This window comes from Chiloscyllium punctatum, chromosome 20, assembly GCF_047496795.1.
Source record: "Chiloscyllium punctatum isolate Juve2018m chromosome 20, sChiPun1.3, whole genome shotgun sequence".
In the NCBI taxonomy this organism is placed as follows: Eukaryota; Metazoa; Chordata; class Chondrichthyes; order Orectolobiformes; family Hemiscylliidae; genus Chiloscyllium; species Chiloscyllium punctatum.
Window position 1 is genome coordinate 90,954,880 of NC_092758.1, and position 15,522 is coordinate 90,970,401.

The window sequence follows — 15,522 nt, forward strand, 5'->3', positions numbered from 1 at the left end:
TCATGAGGGGTATAGATAGGGTGGATAGCAAGAAGCTTTTTCCCAGAGTGGGGGACTCAGTTACTAGGGGTCACAAGTTCAAGGTGAGAGGGGACAAGTTTAAGGGAGATATGCGTGGATGCATATCTTTACACAGAAGGTAGTGGGTGCCTGGAACACATTGCCAGCAGAGGTAGTAGAGGTGGGCACGATAGTGTCATTTAAGCTGTATCTAGACAGATACATGAATGGGCAGGGAGCAGAGGGTTACAGATCCTTAGAAAATAGGCGACAGGTTTAGATAGAGGATCTGGATTAGTGCAGGATTGGAGGGCCAAAGGGCCTGTTCCTGTGCTGTAATTTTCTTTGTTCTTTGTTCTTTTACCTGTTTCCTAGTGGGCTCCACCATAAGCGGCTCCAAAAAGCCATCTCACAGATATCCCACCAATTCCTTTTCTTGTGAACCACTACCAACCTGATTTTCCCAGTCCATCTGAACAGTGAAACCCCCATGATCACTGTAACTTTGCCTTTCCTACACATCTTTTCTATCATTCCAGCTATTATATGGTGGCGAGTACATTAGTTTCTGTGTGTCTTATCTAGAGTCTGTAGAGTCTCTATCAAGACTTCTGTAGAATCTTGTCTCAGTACACCTTGTCAAGATGAGAAGTGTACTGGTGAAAGGCTTGGGAAGGAGCAACACTTTAGCGGCATGCTGAAGCTGTGTTCATAAGCCGATCTCTTCCAGAACCTCAGTGTCTATTAGTGAAGGAAGCTGCTGACACAAGATGTTCTGATCAACTGCACATGCACAAGCCTCCAGATCCCTGCATTCAGAGAGATTTCCAATACAGTGCATGCACGGAGATTTGGGCTTGTCCAAATGTGGACGTTCATAAGTGCAATTAAAAGTGATGTTTATGAGCAAATGACTCAGCTGAAAGATGTGTTTGTCGCATTGAAGCGTGCCTTGAAACTGAAAAGGTTGGGAACCACTGCTATTTTAACATGGGATTCCCAAATAGTAGCAGTGTGCTTTAGATAGACTGCATCTCTCACACAGCAGTCAATGAGATTTACAATGATCAATTGCTCATTCCCATTATCCAGCTGCAATCTAACACTTACTCCCAGGAAAGGGTGGTGATACCGTTGATAAGTAAACCTATGATTCTCTCTTGTGCTTAAGGAAATTGTTACTAACAAAGGGAGAAGAGTAAACTGAAGTAAAGCAAACTTTGTTTTAACTGGCACTTTATGAACCAGCACTCGTGACAAACCAGCAGAAACCGGCTCAGTGGTTAGCACTGCTGCCTCACAGCATCAGGAACCCAGGTCCCATTCCAGCCTCAGGTGACTGTCTGTGTGGAGTTTGCACGTTCTCCCCGTGTCTGCGTGGGTTTCCTCCGGGTGCTCTGGTTTCCTCCCACAGTCCAAAGATGTGCAGGTCAGGTGGATTGGTGAGTCTACATTGCCCCATAGCTTCCAGAGATGTGTGGGTTAGGTGACTTAGCCAGGGTAAATGCAGAGTTAAGAGGATAGGGTAGGGGGTTAGGTCTGGATGAGATGCTCCTTGGAGAGTCAGTGTGGACTCGATGGGCAGAATGGCTTGCTTCCACACTGTACAGATTAGTGAATCTATGGATTCTATGAAATTATATCCCTCAAATACTGGAAGGTTTGCTGCATTATTCCATCCTCAATTCCTGATGAAGTGCTTTTGCCCAAAACATCGATTTTCCTGCTCCTCGGATGCTGCCTGAACTGCTGTGCTCTTCCAGCACCACTAATCCAGAATCTGGTTTCCAGCATCTGCAGCCCTTGTTTTTACCCCGCATTATTCCATCTTATTATTACAGTTTATTTCATTTATTTACCTCAATGTAAATATACTTGTTGTTCAAACAAATTGCTACATGAAATATCAACAGTCGATTCAATTTTGAGTCAATTTCTCCTCAAATACCATGATGTCAGGGTAGTCAGCTGAGAGTGTGAGTGAGGAGGCTCTCTGTTGGTAAGCTTTATTTAAGGCAAAGCTGCATTATTATTTAAGTGATTCATGCTGTAAATAAAGTATAACAGTGATGTGAATACCCCGCATTAGGTTTCTATTACTTAGTGTGTGGTTTTACATTGATTATCTGGAATATTTGACCAATCAGCACACTCCTGGTCCACAGATGCTGGATAATAGAAAGTTTACTGTACAACAAAAGAGGGAATGTTGGATCCCCAGATGCTAACTGGTGGTCTGTGCTGTTGCTGTTTTTGTTCAAAATGACCTTAATTTTAAAATACATGAAAAGGGCTGATTGCATGGTTGAACTGATTGAGCTCACATGCAGGAAACCTGGGCCGGGCCGTGTGCCATTCCGTGGAGTGGGAACCCATGTCCCTCTGTGCTGATGCCTGCCATCCTGGCTAGGTCAGGGAAACTGCTGATTCCAATCATTCTCTGTCACTAGAATTCTAGTGACGTTTTCACATTCCTTAGACATGGAGTGTTTTGCTGAAAGATCATTATGTAGGGGGAGGATAACTAAGCCTCTGTATTGCCCTTTGCTGAACTAAAATTCCTGCACAGTCGGCAAAGTCACCTATTGATTGCTGAAGTGGTGACAGTAAGGAGCTGTACCTTCGCCTGCGCCCAGAACAATTCTCGGTTGATTCGCTTCATTTCAATCGCAGCATTTGTCTTCTGGTATGTTGTGCCCTGCACATGAACATATGCATCAGAAACGTCTGTTAGTATGGCAAGAAAAAACTGAAGTGCAGGAATCAGTGGGACTCCTGACTAGCTCCTTTTTGTTATTTACAGCACAGAAGAATGAATCAATCAATTGTACCCAAAAAGTGGAGAGGGATGGTTGAGGTTAACAATGAAAGGTTAAAGCTGTTCCATACTCTGTGGTTAAATTCAGGCTGAAACATGGCAATTCTATGCCAGGTAAAAATGAATATTAACACAGTTCTGGTGTTTTGTGCCTTTAGAATTGAACTGAATTAGCTTTATAGTCACATGTACTCAAACGAGTACAGTGAAACATTTACAGTTGCTGCAATGCAGTGCCTACTTAGGTACCTAGGTACGGATACTTAAGATCAAATTCGTAGGAAAGAAAAAGGATTAGAAAGAGGCAGTAAATAAGACACAGCTCAAGAGGCCCTGCACTGACTGTACAAAGAGGGAATAAATTGAATTTTACCACTTGCCCTGGAAGCAAGCTGGTAAACAAGGAATGTATAAACAAGCGTGAGACTGAGGGAGGCAGTGTCCATCAGCCCTGAACACTGTAACCTCCTCTACTGGTAACTTACAGACAGCACAATAGGAATCAAGAGGACTGTGTGCCTATGGGTCAACTGAAGCACAAAAGAGGATAATTGATGGACAGTCAAAGGCCTCTTTCTACTACTGACTGGTATTTTAGAATGGCACAGTGCCCAACTGTTAAGTATATGATGGTGAACTGACTGCACACTTTGGGAAGGGATGCCTCATGATTGGGTTCCCTGTGCTCCATGGACAGGCCCCAGCAGAAAGGGCCTGCAGATCACCATTCCTCCCAAACTGCCTTCATGTGTCGACCTCACTCCCTTCCTTCTACAAGATCCATAGCAGCTTGAGTCTGGGAACAGCGGCAGTCTCTTCAGTGGCCACCATTCATGGCGGCGCTGTTGGATCTCTGATTCAGTGACAGCAGTTCTTAGATGTAGGACTGTCTGTCTCTGAAAAGTAGGAGCCTCAGCCTCAAGTTGTGGGCGGCACGGTGGCACAATGGTTAGCACTGCTGCCTCACAGCGCCAGAGACCCGGGTTCAATTCCCGCCTCAGGCGACTGACTGTGTGGAGTTTGCAAGTTCTCCCCGTGTCTGCGTGGGTTTCCTCCGGGTGCTCCAGTTTCCTCCCACAGTCCAAAGATGTGCAGGTCAGGTGAATTGGCCATTCTAAATTGCCCGTAGTGTTAGGTAAGGGGTAAATGTAGGGGTATGGGTGGGTTGCGCTTCGGCGGGGCGGTGTGGACTTGTTTCCACACCGAAGGGCCTGTTTCCACACTGTAATATAATCTAATCTAATCTAAACTTCACCCAGCCCCCTGTCACTCCATCATTGTGCCAATCATGGCTTCACCCACATTTACATCTTAACTTTGATTAATTTCCCTTACAGAAGGGTATCAGTTCTGAAAACCACTCAGCTCCGTTCTCCGCCCTCTGCAATGAGAATCTATGTCTTTGTCCTTTACTCACCACTGGACCCAGTAAGTCATCGTCTTCTTTCAGGTGGAGCCGGCGCAAAACTGGGCTTGAAATATGCATCGTGCCATTGGTCAGCTTCTGACGAATAGCAGTTGAGTCTACATCCTCGGGACTGCTGGCATTCACAATTACATTTGCGCCCTGTTTGGAGCACAGCAGAGAGTGAAGGGCAAGACAAGGTTCATATTATGTACAAGGTTTGAAGCTTTTACAAGGATTTTCAAAAAACCCTCATTCCCCTATTTTCATTTCCTTTTCTCCATCCTGTAGTAAATGTGTTGATTCCTTTCTGTAGAATGCCAGATACCCTCATACACTTTACCATGTAGTCATCCTTCAAACGCACACCTTAGTCTGCAAGCATCAGTGAGCTACAGTAGAAACAAATTGCAATTGAATCTTGACATCTATATTGATGCAGTTCTGTGACGATCACTGCATAGTGGGTACGATCTGAAACCATAGCTGATTCTGCACCATCATATCTGTAACAATTCTTCAGCAAGCCAATTCCTGGCCGGTGACATCAATTAGAACATAGAACAGTACAGCACAGAACAGGCCCTTCAGCCCATGATGTTGTGCCAACCATTGATCCTCATGTACGCACCCTCAAACTTCTGTGACCATATGCATGTCCAGGAGTCTCTTAAATGTCCCCAATGACCCTGCCTTCACAACTGCTGCTGGCAATGCATTCCATGCTCTCACAACTCTCTGTGTAAAGAACCCGCCTCTGACATCCCCAACCAGCTTAAAACTATGACCCTTCGTGTTAGCCATTTCTGCCCTGGGAAATAGTCTCTGGCTATCGACTCTATCTATGCCTCTCATTATCTTGTATACCTCAATTAGGTCCCCTCTCCTGCTCCTTTTCTCTAATGAAAAAAGTCCGAGCTCAGTCAACCTCTCCTCATAAGATAAGCCCTCCAGTCCAGTCAGCATCCTGGTAAACCTCCTCTGAACCCTCTCCAAAGCATCCACCTCTTTCTTATGATAGGGCGACCAGAACTGGACGTCCTATTACTGCTCTGACCAGTAGCTAACTTAAATTGACCAAACTTTGGCTGTAAGAGTTCCTGGTGTTTAAATAAATACTTTTTAAATTGGCCAACCATTGCTGTATCCGAAGAATCTGAAGTCTTTTAGTTATTGACAGCAATTTCATCTCATGATGATGGCTCGAATTACATCTGGTAGATTGTACCAAAGATCAGAATAAGTGAGGGATTTATACACTTCACTATTCAATCATTTTACTCCTGGAGTGCACAAAATTTCTTCAGACTCAAGGGCTGATTAAGCAACGGAGTGTGAGGCAGTTGGTGAACATACTTTGATCTATCCAAAATATAGCAGCAAAATACCATAGTGGCTAAACTTAGAAATTTGGGAGCAGTGTACTTTCACTGGTCTGGCAAGTTCAATGCCAATGACCAAGCTGAACCTGGGACATGTATTTTTATGTAAATGGAGAAGGATGGTCTAAAGTACCAGCAGAAACATGCTTACCTGAAAGAAGTCTGCAATTGTTGGCACATGACTAGCACATGTACATTTTCGAATATCATCGACATCTTCACCAACCTAAATAAGAAAAAATACAAGGATCTCTCAAATTCTGCTTTAACCAAAATTCATAACTTCATACATTGATTAAAAGGAGTTAATCTCTGGGACTTTTCTCACCCTATTTACACTTAAAAACACTTTTTTAAAATAACTTGCACGAGTTCAAGACATTATAGAGATGTACTGCACGTAAAACAGACCTTTGGTCCAATTTGTTTAGAAGGGACCTAAGGGGCAACGCTTTCACCCAGAGGGTGGTGTGTATGTGGAATGAGCTGCCAGAGGAAGTGGTGGAAGCTGATACAGTTACAACATTTAAAAGGCATCTGGATGAGTACATGAATAGGAAGGGCTTACAGGGATATGGGCCAAGTGCAGGCAGGTGGGTCTAAATTTACTTAGGATATCTGGTCAAAAGAGGGTTTGTTTTTGAAATTGTACAAGGAGCATCTCTTCATACCGCTGCAGGGGGCAGGAGCTGTATTGTGGCTTATCTTTGAGATTGTACGAGAAGATCAGTTCTTCGCATCCAGATGCGAATTGGGAAGATAGATAAGTGTTTATCCTTATGACGGTACTGAAGCAGTTACTCAGATTTGATTGGTGTAGGGAAGCAGTTCTTTGGAAAAGGAAAATCATTTTTGTGCTCACTAACAAATCTGAGGGGACTGCTGGGCCAACTTCAGATCTCATTTCAGCAAAGTGCTCATTATTAGAATGATGAATGGACAGAAAGAATTAAATGCTAATAAATAAAGTAATTAATAAAAAAAAGAGGATACTGTAATTCTTATTCAATTCCATTTGATTGATGTAATTGCAGAATTAGGAGTGTATACATTCGAGTGTTAGGACATAGGCTCCTTCTTATAAATCTCTACACTGTCAGTTTCAATTCTCAGGTATTATTTTGGGGATGGTTTCAAATTAATATTTCTAAAGATGTTATGCTTTCTTTTATTGGACAGACCATTGAGTATATGAGTTGGGAGGTCATGTTGCTGCTATATAGGCCAATTTTTGAATTCTGGTCTCCCTTGTATCAGAAAGATGTTGAGAAACTTGAAAGGGTTCAGAAAAGATTTACAAGGATGTTGGCAGGGTTGGAGAGTTTGAGCTACAGGGACAGGCTGAACAGGCTGGGCCTGTTTTCCCTGGAAGTCAAAGGCTGAGAGGTAACCTTATAGAGGTTTATAAAATCATGAGGGGATGGATAGGGTAAATAGACAAGATCTTTTCCCTGGGGTGGGGGAGTTCAGAACTAGAGGGCATAGGTTAAGAGTGAGAGGGGAATAATGTAAAAGGAACCAAAGAGGCAGCTTTTTCACACAGAGGGTGGTACATGTATGGAATGAGCTGCCAGGGGAAGTGGTGGAGGCTGGTACAATTACAACATTTAAAAGGCATCTGGATGGATATATGAATAGGAAGGGTTTAGAGGGATACCGTGCAATTGCTGGCAAATGGGACTAGATTAGGTTGGGATATCTGGTCGGCATGGACGAGTTGGACCGAAGGGTTTGTTTCCATGCTGTACATCTCTATGACTATGTGGAAGTTGATTGCATACATACTCGGGCCTACAAGAGAGAGTTAATGACAGACAGAAATTTGAAACACAACGTGAAAAACAGGTGAAAACTACTGAAAAATGTTACTGTGTTCAATGAGAATATAGACCGAGAAATACTTTAGAACCATACATTACTGACAGATCCATAAGTTACTGTGTTGAGAGTGTGGTGCTGGAAAAGCACAGCAGGTCAGGCAGCATCCGAGGAGCAAGAGAATCGACGTTTCGGGCTTCCTGATGAAGGGCTTATACTGAAATGTTGACTCACCTGCTCCTCGGATGCTGCCTGACCTGCTGTGCTTTTCCAGCACCACACTCTTGACTCTGATCTCCAGCAGCTGCAGTCCTCACTTTTTCCATAAGTTTATGCATAAAGATTGAATTGCACATTTTCCCATAGCAGGGGACACACTGAACGCTGCTTCAAGTACAATCAGTGCCAAATCTATCGAATGGTTACTTTTAAATCTCAATCTTTTATGTGCTTATCGCATTGCCATCGACAGTGGCAGACTCTGTTTAAAGATTTTCTCCGGAAATAATTAATCGCAGTGGCACTGCCGAAGGTCAAGAATGGTCCTAACGATCTCACAGGGTTCTGAACTATGCTACTGTTAACCCAACCCAAGTGAGAGCCTCCGGAAATAACCTTCCTATTCCCTGCCAAGTACATCACATGAGTTTCAATGCTTGAGGGCAGGATGATTATGTCCTTGACCCAACATAAAAGGACCCTTTACTCCAATATGAAGCACATAATGATGAACCACACAGAATGAAGGCAGGAGAAATAGTCAAAAATATTAATTACATATTTCAGCTCAACATGCTGAACAAACACGTTCATCGACTGAACAATTTGCATCTACGTAGCATATTTATAATCTAAAATGGCAAATAGTGATTCATAGAGGTATAAGGGAAAGACAAAACTTACTCCAAGCCAAAAGTACAGAGGCTTTCCAAAGGGTAATCTGAAAGTTTGGAGAAACCTAGTAATAAGCGAGTTTTAAAGAGGACTTAAAAGAAATGAAGGAGATGGAGAGATGGTGATAGGGAGGGATTTCAAGAGCACAATATCTTGGCAGCTGAAAGCATACTGATCAAAGCTGGCATGAAAAGAGAGAGGGTGAGAGAGGACTTCCAAGTCAGAGGAATAAGAACATTTGGAGGCAGGGGAGGGGTGCTGGGGAGTTGTTGCTGGGTATTGATGATGCAGCGATGTAAAAGGTTATAGAAATACAACAAGAAGAACACAAAAATAAGAATTTTAAATGTGATCTCACAAAGGATTAGAAGTCAATGCAAGCACAGAGCCAATAGATGAGATGGGGTTGGATAGGGAAATAACATGTGCAGTAGAAATTTGAATGGGTTGAAGTTAATAAATGGTTCACACAGGATGCTGGCAGCAAGTAAACAGTAATGAAGCCAGGAGGTGACAAAGGGATGGAGAGGAAGGCATTGATTAGATTCTGTAACTGGTAAACTAAAACATGTGCCAGCATACCCTTCTGGATCTTGGTAAAGATGGTTTCAACTGTGCAGGTTTTGCATCGATTAAAACACCGCAGCAAGACCGTGAAGGAAGGGATTGTTTACATACCCAGTTTATGAGGACATATTTCGGCAGGCCAGAACCAGAATCCTTGATACTGCAGAATCCATACATCACACTCTGGTTGTCAAACTTTGTGGCAATTTCCTGTAGACCACCAGCTGAACAATAAGGAGGAAAGACTTGTCAGGGATGTTAAGTGCACATAACAAATGCTGTTTATATTAAAAATTGCTAAATTGCCAGCTTATAATGGACTTGCTCCAGTAACACATCCTGCCTTGCAATAATATGTCATCGGTTTGACACGCAATGCATCCGAAATTTGGCAAAACTGTGCATGCTTTGTGTCTGCATGACTTCTCTGTCACTTCCCTTAAGCACAGGTTGCCTCTTGAAATGTTTGTGCCATTCAATTGCCAGGTGATCAAGAACAGTCAGCAAGCGATGCCATTTTCACTCACGAAGGGCTTTATTAGCCCCTAGGAAACTTCAACCCAAGATGGGCGACACAATGGCGCAGTGGTTAGCACCACTGCCTCACAGCTTTGATTTCCGCCTCGGGCAACTCTCTGTGTGGAGTTTGCACATTCTCCCCGTGTCTGCGTGGGTTTCCTCCAGGTGCTCCGGTTTCCTCCCACAGTCTAAAGATGTGCAGCCTAGGTGAATTGGCCATACTAAATTGCCCATGGTATTCAGGAATGTGGAGATTAGGTGCATTAGTCAGGGCTAAATGCAGAGTAATAGGGTAGGGTGAGTTACTCTGCGGAGGGTCATTTGTTGGGCCTCATGGCCTGTTTCCACACTGTAGGGATTCTATGATTCTGTGATTCTAAGACTAAACATTGTTAAATCAATCAGACTTATCTGCATTAGCTGGATAAGTTAGACTAGTGTATCTCACAGACACATTCCTACCAGGGCAAGGAGTCAGACAAAGAAACTGACTGCCAGTGTGAAGTATTACAGCAAAGTCAGATGATAAAAAGCGGACGTTACAGGAGGAAGGGGCAAATAGTCAGGAAAGGAAAAGGGACATTGGAGTTGAGACCTTCTAAAGAGCATCCCCTTTTTCTTAAATTTAGCACCTTTCCTAACAGTTACACCAGGCTTTCATAAATAAGCCCCACCCCTTGTGCTCACAGAATTTGGACAGAGAGAGATAACTTTGCAGTAACAATAGGACATCACAGGAAAACAGGGAGGTGGATGGTGAATATTTCCTGTGTATGTTTCGATTGGCCAAGCAGTTTAAATCAGCAGGAAGTAAACAAAATTAAACATTTAACAATTCAATTAATGAAGTAGAATAGAGAGGGCTGAGCAGTCGATGTGTTGCGACTGTAGTGTGTGGGAGCTGCTGGATGCTAGTGTGATCCATAGTAACCACAAATACAGCAAGTGTTGGCCATCAAGGAACTCTGGCTCACAGTTGATGAGTTGGAGCCTGAGCTGTGGACACTGCAATATAATCAGGGAAGGGGAGAAAAACCGAGACAATGTTGTAGCCATACCTCTTAGATTAATTATATTAAATTCAGCCTGTGGTCACTGACAGAATGGTGTAATTGGGTGTATGGAGATTGAGAATTTAAATTTTTGAGGAGCCTTAGCCAGTGCCCTTGTCTAACAGGTAGGAGGTTCTTCTTCCTGGTGTAGCCCAGATTGCATGGATGATGGTACAATCCTTACAGTGCAAAAAGAATTGATTCAGCCTGTCAAGTCTGCACCGACTCTCCGAAGAACATTCCACCCAGACCTATCCCTGTAACCCCCCATTTCCCATGGCTAATCCAACCAGCCAGCACATCCCTAGGTGGGATGCTTTTCAGAGGTTTGGTGTGGACTTGATGGGCCGAAGTGCCTACTTCCACACTATAGAGATTCTATAATTTTATGATAACTGGTCTACATGTGGGTCCAGAGCCACAGCAATGTGGCTGATTCTTACCTACCCTCTGGGCAATTCAGGATGGGCATTAAATGGCCAGCAACACCCTCATTCCATAAATAAAATGTTAAAAAAAATTAATAAGAGATGTTGTAGTTACAGATCCTCTGGGGTAACATTGCAGAACATCAAATGTAATTGGAGGGTGAGCAAATCAGGTCTCAGATCAGTGTCTTCAACTTAAATAAGGGCGACTATGGAGGGTAAGAAAAGAACTGTCTACAGGCAAAGGGGAGTGTCAGTGTCAGACATTTCAGCAAATATTTCATTTTGTTCAGCAAAGGTTTGTTTTGGTTGGAAGAGACTGGAAAAGGATGAACCACTTTTGGTTGACTAAGGCAGTTAAGGAGAGTATCAAAAACTAAGACAAACAGACTGGCAAAAATGAGTGGTAGGCCACAGGATTGGGACTTTGCTCTTAGGAGTCAGCAGCAGGTGACTATAAAGAGGGATACAATTCATGATGTTAGTAAATTGGAAAAAACATAAAAACAATGAAGTAGAGTAGCTCAAGTAAGTTTGGGACTCTGAGAAGATGGAAATGAATAATTAATAATGGGAAATGGTGGTGGGTAATTTAAATCAATATATTGCATTTGGTCTTCATGGTGGAGGTCACGATATACACCCAAAAGATGGTAAGGAAGGTGCCAATAAGAGGAAAGATCTTGTCACAGTCTCGATGATGAGTAACAAAGTATTTGACAAATGAATGGGAAGAAAGGCAGCCAAAACACAAAAACTCTGATAGCCCCCATCCAAGATTTGTCACAGGAAGTGGCTGCAGAGATAGTGGAGACATTGCTCAAAATATTCCAGATTCCGGGGAGGTTTCCGAGGGATTAGAAAACTATTAATGTGAAGCGCTTGTTCAAAAATGCAGGGAGGCAGAAAGGAGAAAACGAATGGCTAGTTAGCCTGTCATTGGGAAAATTCTTAATGAAGAAGGAGCAGGATATTTAGAAAAAGCAAACAGAGTCAAGATGGTTTGGTGAAAAGGAAATCACGTTTAAAAAGCTTGTGGTAGTACTTTGAAGGTATAACAATCAGGGTTAATGGAGGGGAGCCGGTAGATGTTATGTATTTAGAGTTCCAGAAGGCACTCGATAAGGTGCCACATAAAGGATTATTGCACAAGATAGGAGCTCACAGTACTGTGGATAATGTATTAGTATGGATTGAGGATTGGTTTACACGTGAAAGACAGAGTAAGGATTAATGGATCATTTTTAGGTTGGAAATTTGTAACTAGTGGAGTGCCACAGGGATCAGTTCCATGGCCTCAAATCGTTACTATCTAATTTAAAGACTTGGAGGACAGGATGGAAGGTAAGGCACATAAATTTGCTGACATGACAAAAATAGGGCATGCTCTGAAAAGGACATAAACAATTGACCAGGGATATACATAGCTTGATCGAGTAGGCAAAAATTTGCCAGATGGACTTAACTGTAAGGAATGAGGTCTTGCACTTTGATAGGAAGAATCAGGAGACATTGGAGGTGGTTCAAAAGAGGTTCACTCGGCCGATTCCTGGGATGAATGGGTTGACTTATCAAGAAAAGCAAAATGGGTTAGGCCTTTTCTCATTATACTTTAGAAGAATGAGGGGTGATCCTATTGAAACAAAGAAGATTCTAAGGAGGCTTAACAGGGTAAATGTTGAGAAGAGGTTTCCACCGGAGGCAGGAATCCCAATCTAGGGGGCACAGTTATTAGGGGGTACTCATTTAAAACAGAGATGCGAAGAAATTTCTTTTCCTAAAGCTTAGTAAATGTCTGGAATTGTTGGCCCCAGAGAGATTGCAGGTGAGCTCACTATTTAAAGTGGAGGTTGATAGTTTTTTTTGAAATACTAAGGAACTGGCACTAAAAGAGGAACTGAAGTCCGAGACAGGTCAGTTGTGATCTTATTGAATATCAGGCAAGGCTTAAGGGGCTGAATGGCCTATTCAGGCTCCTATTTCTTATGTTATTTTATTCATGTTAACATATCCCCATTGCATCTCCTCTTATTGCAAATGCAGAGCTAAGAACAAACCTGTCCTGCTTGAGAGAGTAAACTTATCCTTTTCAAACTCTTTGTAAAAGGACCAACAAACTACAGCGGTCCTTTGATAGAAACTAGACGACAAAGATCTTAATGCTTTAACAACATTTTTTAGAACACAGAGTAAACATAATTTTTAATTTCTATCTTTTGTGAAATATTTAAGCTGCCTTAAATGTGGTTTCCTGACTGACTGTGTCAATATCAACCAGTCGAAATAAACCACATTTGCTAACTCTGCTAGTTAGAGATCAAGGGTTCTTTATTCCAACCACTTAATTTATAAATGAAAAAATGGACTTCCATATCAATAATACCAAAAATATTAGATCAGACGGTTTTACAGTCTCAAAGAGTAATAGGATCATACTAGAAATTCAACCTACTAAAGACACAGGCAAATATTTTAAATGTTTTAAAATAATCTGATGACAGGTATTTGCATTTCAACCAGCCACATTAATTAGCACTGCACACAAACCAAAATACAGATCAAAGGAAATGTCTCTGAGACATGCATGAGACACAGCTGGTTGATGCAATTTTGAACAGAACATTCATTGCCTTTAAAGCTAAATAAACCTAACAAGACACAATCTCACAGCTTTGTTCACAAGGGGCTGTTCTCTCAGTAGGGGGTGAGGGGAGGCAGTAGGTGGTTGTATGAAGGAGAGGGACTGTGCTCCTAATAAAAGCTGAAGTCAGTGTGAGCTGGTGTTTGACAGCCGGCACTCTGACAGCAGATGGTGTGTCAGCTTAGATTATCCCAAGGGGGAAATCAGTTCCAGTTTTACATAGTAACACAAAAAAAAATCAGTAAATATTTCTGTACTGACACTACCAATATGCCAGCTCTGCATATTTCCATTCTGACAAATGAGAACATAACCTGCATTTACATAGCGTCTTAAGTTCAAAAAAATTGATTTACACAAAAATTGTCAGAGAGCCAAAAGGAGGAGCTTTTAGAAGGAGCAATTAAAATCGAAATAGCATTGCTGGAGTCTGTGAAGCTAAAATCCATTTGAATCAGATGCTATCTGTGAGATTGTAACAAAATACTAGGAGACATTAACAAAGTTGTAGAATGGCCATGAGAATGGAAAATGGAATCCAAATTGGAGAAATCGGAGTTATAAATTTTGGAGAAATCGGAATTGCATATTTTGGAGAAATCGGAGTTGTATTTTTTGGAGAAATCGGAGTTGTATTTTTTGGAGAAATCGGAGTTGTATTTTTTGGTAGCTGAACAACAGAGGTCACCTGCGCCTTGAAGGATCTGCACTAAGTCAGGGCCTTACCCACTGGTGTGAGTGCCAGCGAGGGCCATGTGGCAGCAATACTGGAGAATGCCTGCAATAGGAAGTGACCATCAGGCACTTAAAGGGTCAGCTGTGGGTCTTCTCCCTAAATTTAGGCATTCCATATGAACAGCTCTGCATTGCCTGTCTTCTTCTACTAACACACACAGACCAGCTTGAACCACTAATAACCCTTTTACTTGAGTATTCTTGAAAGCACGGTACATAAAATTTATCTCTTGTGCAGATGGCTCTCTTTTCTCCTATCATATGCATTGTCTGAGACAGTTCACAAGTGATTACAGTTCAGTTTACGGTACATCCCTTTGAAGCTTCCTTGACACCACTCAGGTGTGACATTCCAGGTTGTCTCTCTCTCTCTCGACAGCCACTGCTTTTGTGTTCGCAGTCATCTTTTGGCTGTATGCCCATTTTAAAAATAAAATCGTATATTGCAATTAAAATTTCAATATTTCCATAAGTATTTCAGGGTACCTTCTTAGCACAACACAGCCATTGTGGTCAGTATAAAGGTACAGTCTTTGAATGCTGGTGAATGGGTGGGGGCACGCATGTTTAGGCAGGTGAGGTGGATTGTGGGTAAGTGGATAGGATGGGTGAGTAGGTAAGGTGGGTAGATGGATAGGATGAATGAATAGGTGAGTGGTATCTGAGTCAGGGGGTAGTTGGGTGAACAATCAGGTGGTCAGATTGGGGGAGTAGTCAGGTGGAAGGCCTGTCAAATCAGGGGATGTAGTCAGGTTGGTTTGGGAGTCGACCAGGATGGATTGTGGGGGTGGTCAGGTCAGGGGTTAGTTGGGGTTCAGGGTTCATAGGTTGTGAAGGAGCAGTTAGTGAGTGAGGAAGGTGATTAAACAGGGAGCCAGTTGTAGAATTACCAAAGTATCAGACCAGGTTCTAATGTAACTTCCTGGGTAATCGTACCAGTACACTCCGTGAAACTGTTCCTGGTCTCCAAATGTAGTTCAGAGTCATTTGCAGAGGGCACCAGGGAGTGAGAAATTGTCTGTTGGAATTTGAAACTTCACAGGCAGTTTCCATGTGTATCTGGATCAGGACTTCTGTAGGATCCCGATGGGGATTTTCAGTCACACATCCAAACTCTGACAATCCAGAGATCAAAAAATGTATCCCGTTATCCGGTCAACTCAGATGGCTGCTTGTGGGAGTTTGCGGTGCACAGATTGGCAGCCATGTTTCCCCAATTATGAAATGACCACACTTCAAAAGTGATGTCCTGGCTAAAGCACT

The 15,522-nt window shown here is 42.6% G+C and overlaps 1 protein-coding gene across 3 annotated transcripts in view; it reads right to left on the bottom strand.

The window, feature by feature from the left end:
- Window positions 1–15,522, bottom strand: part of LOC140492271 (drebrin-like) — a 211,273-nt gene that overhangs the window by 46,358 nt on the left and 149,393 nt on the right. For all 3 annotated transcript variants that reach the window (XM_072591214.1, XM_072591213.1, XM_072591215.1), the window contains exons 3-6: window positions 8,996–9,108; window positions 5,757–5,831; window positions 4,236–4,385; window positions 2,621–2,698 (exon numbers count right to left, since the gene is read on the bottom strand). In XM_072591214.1, the coding sequence (XP_072447315.1) occupies window positions 2,621–2,698; window positions 4,236–4,385; window positions 5,757–5,831; window positions 8,996–9,108 (416 nt within the window). The remainder of the gene's footprint in view (window positions 1–2,620; window positions 2,699–4,235; window positions 4,386–5,756; window positions 5,832–8,995; window positions 9,109–15,522) is intronic.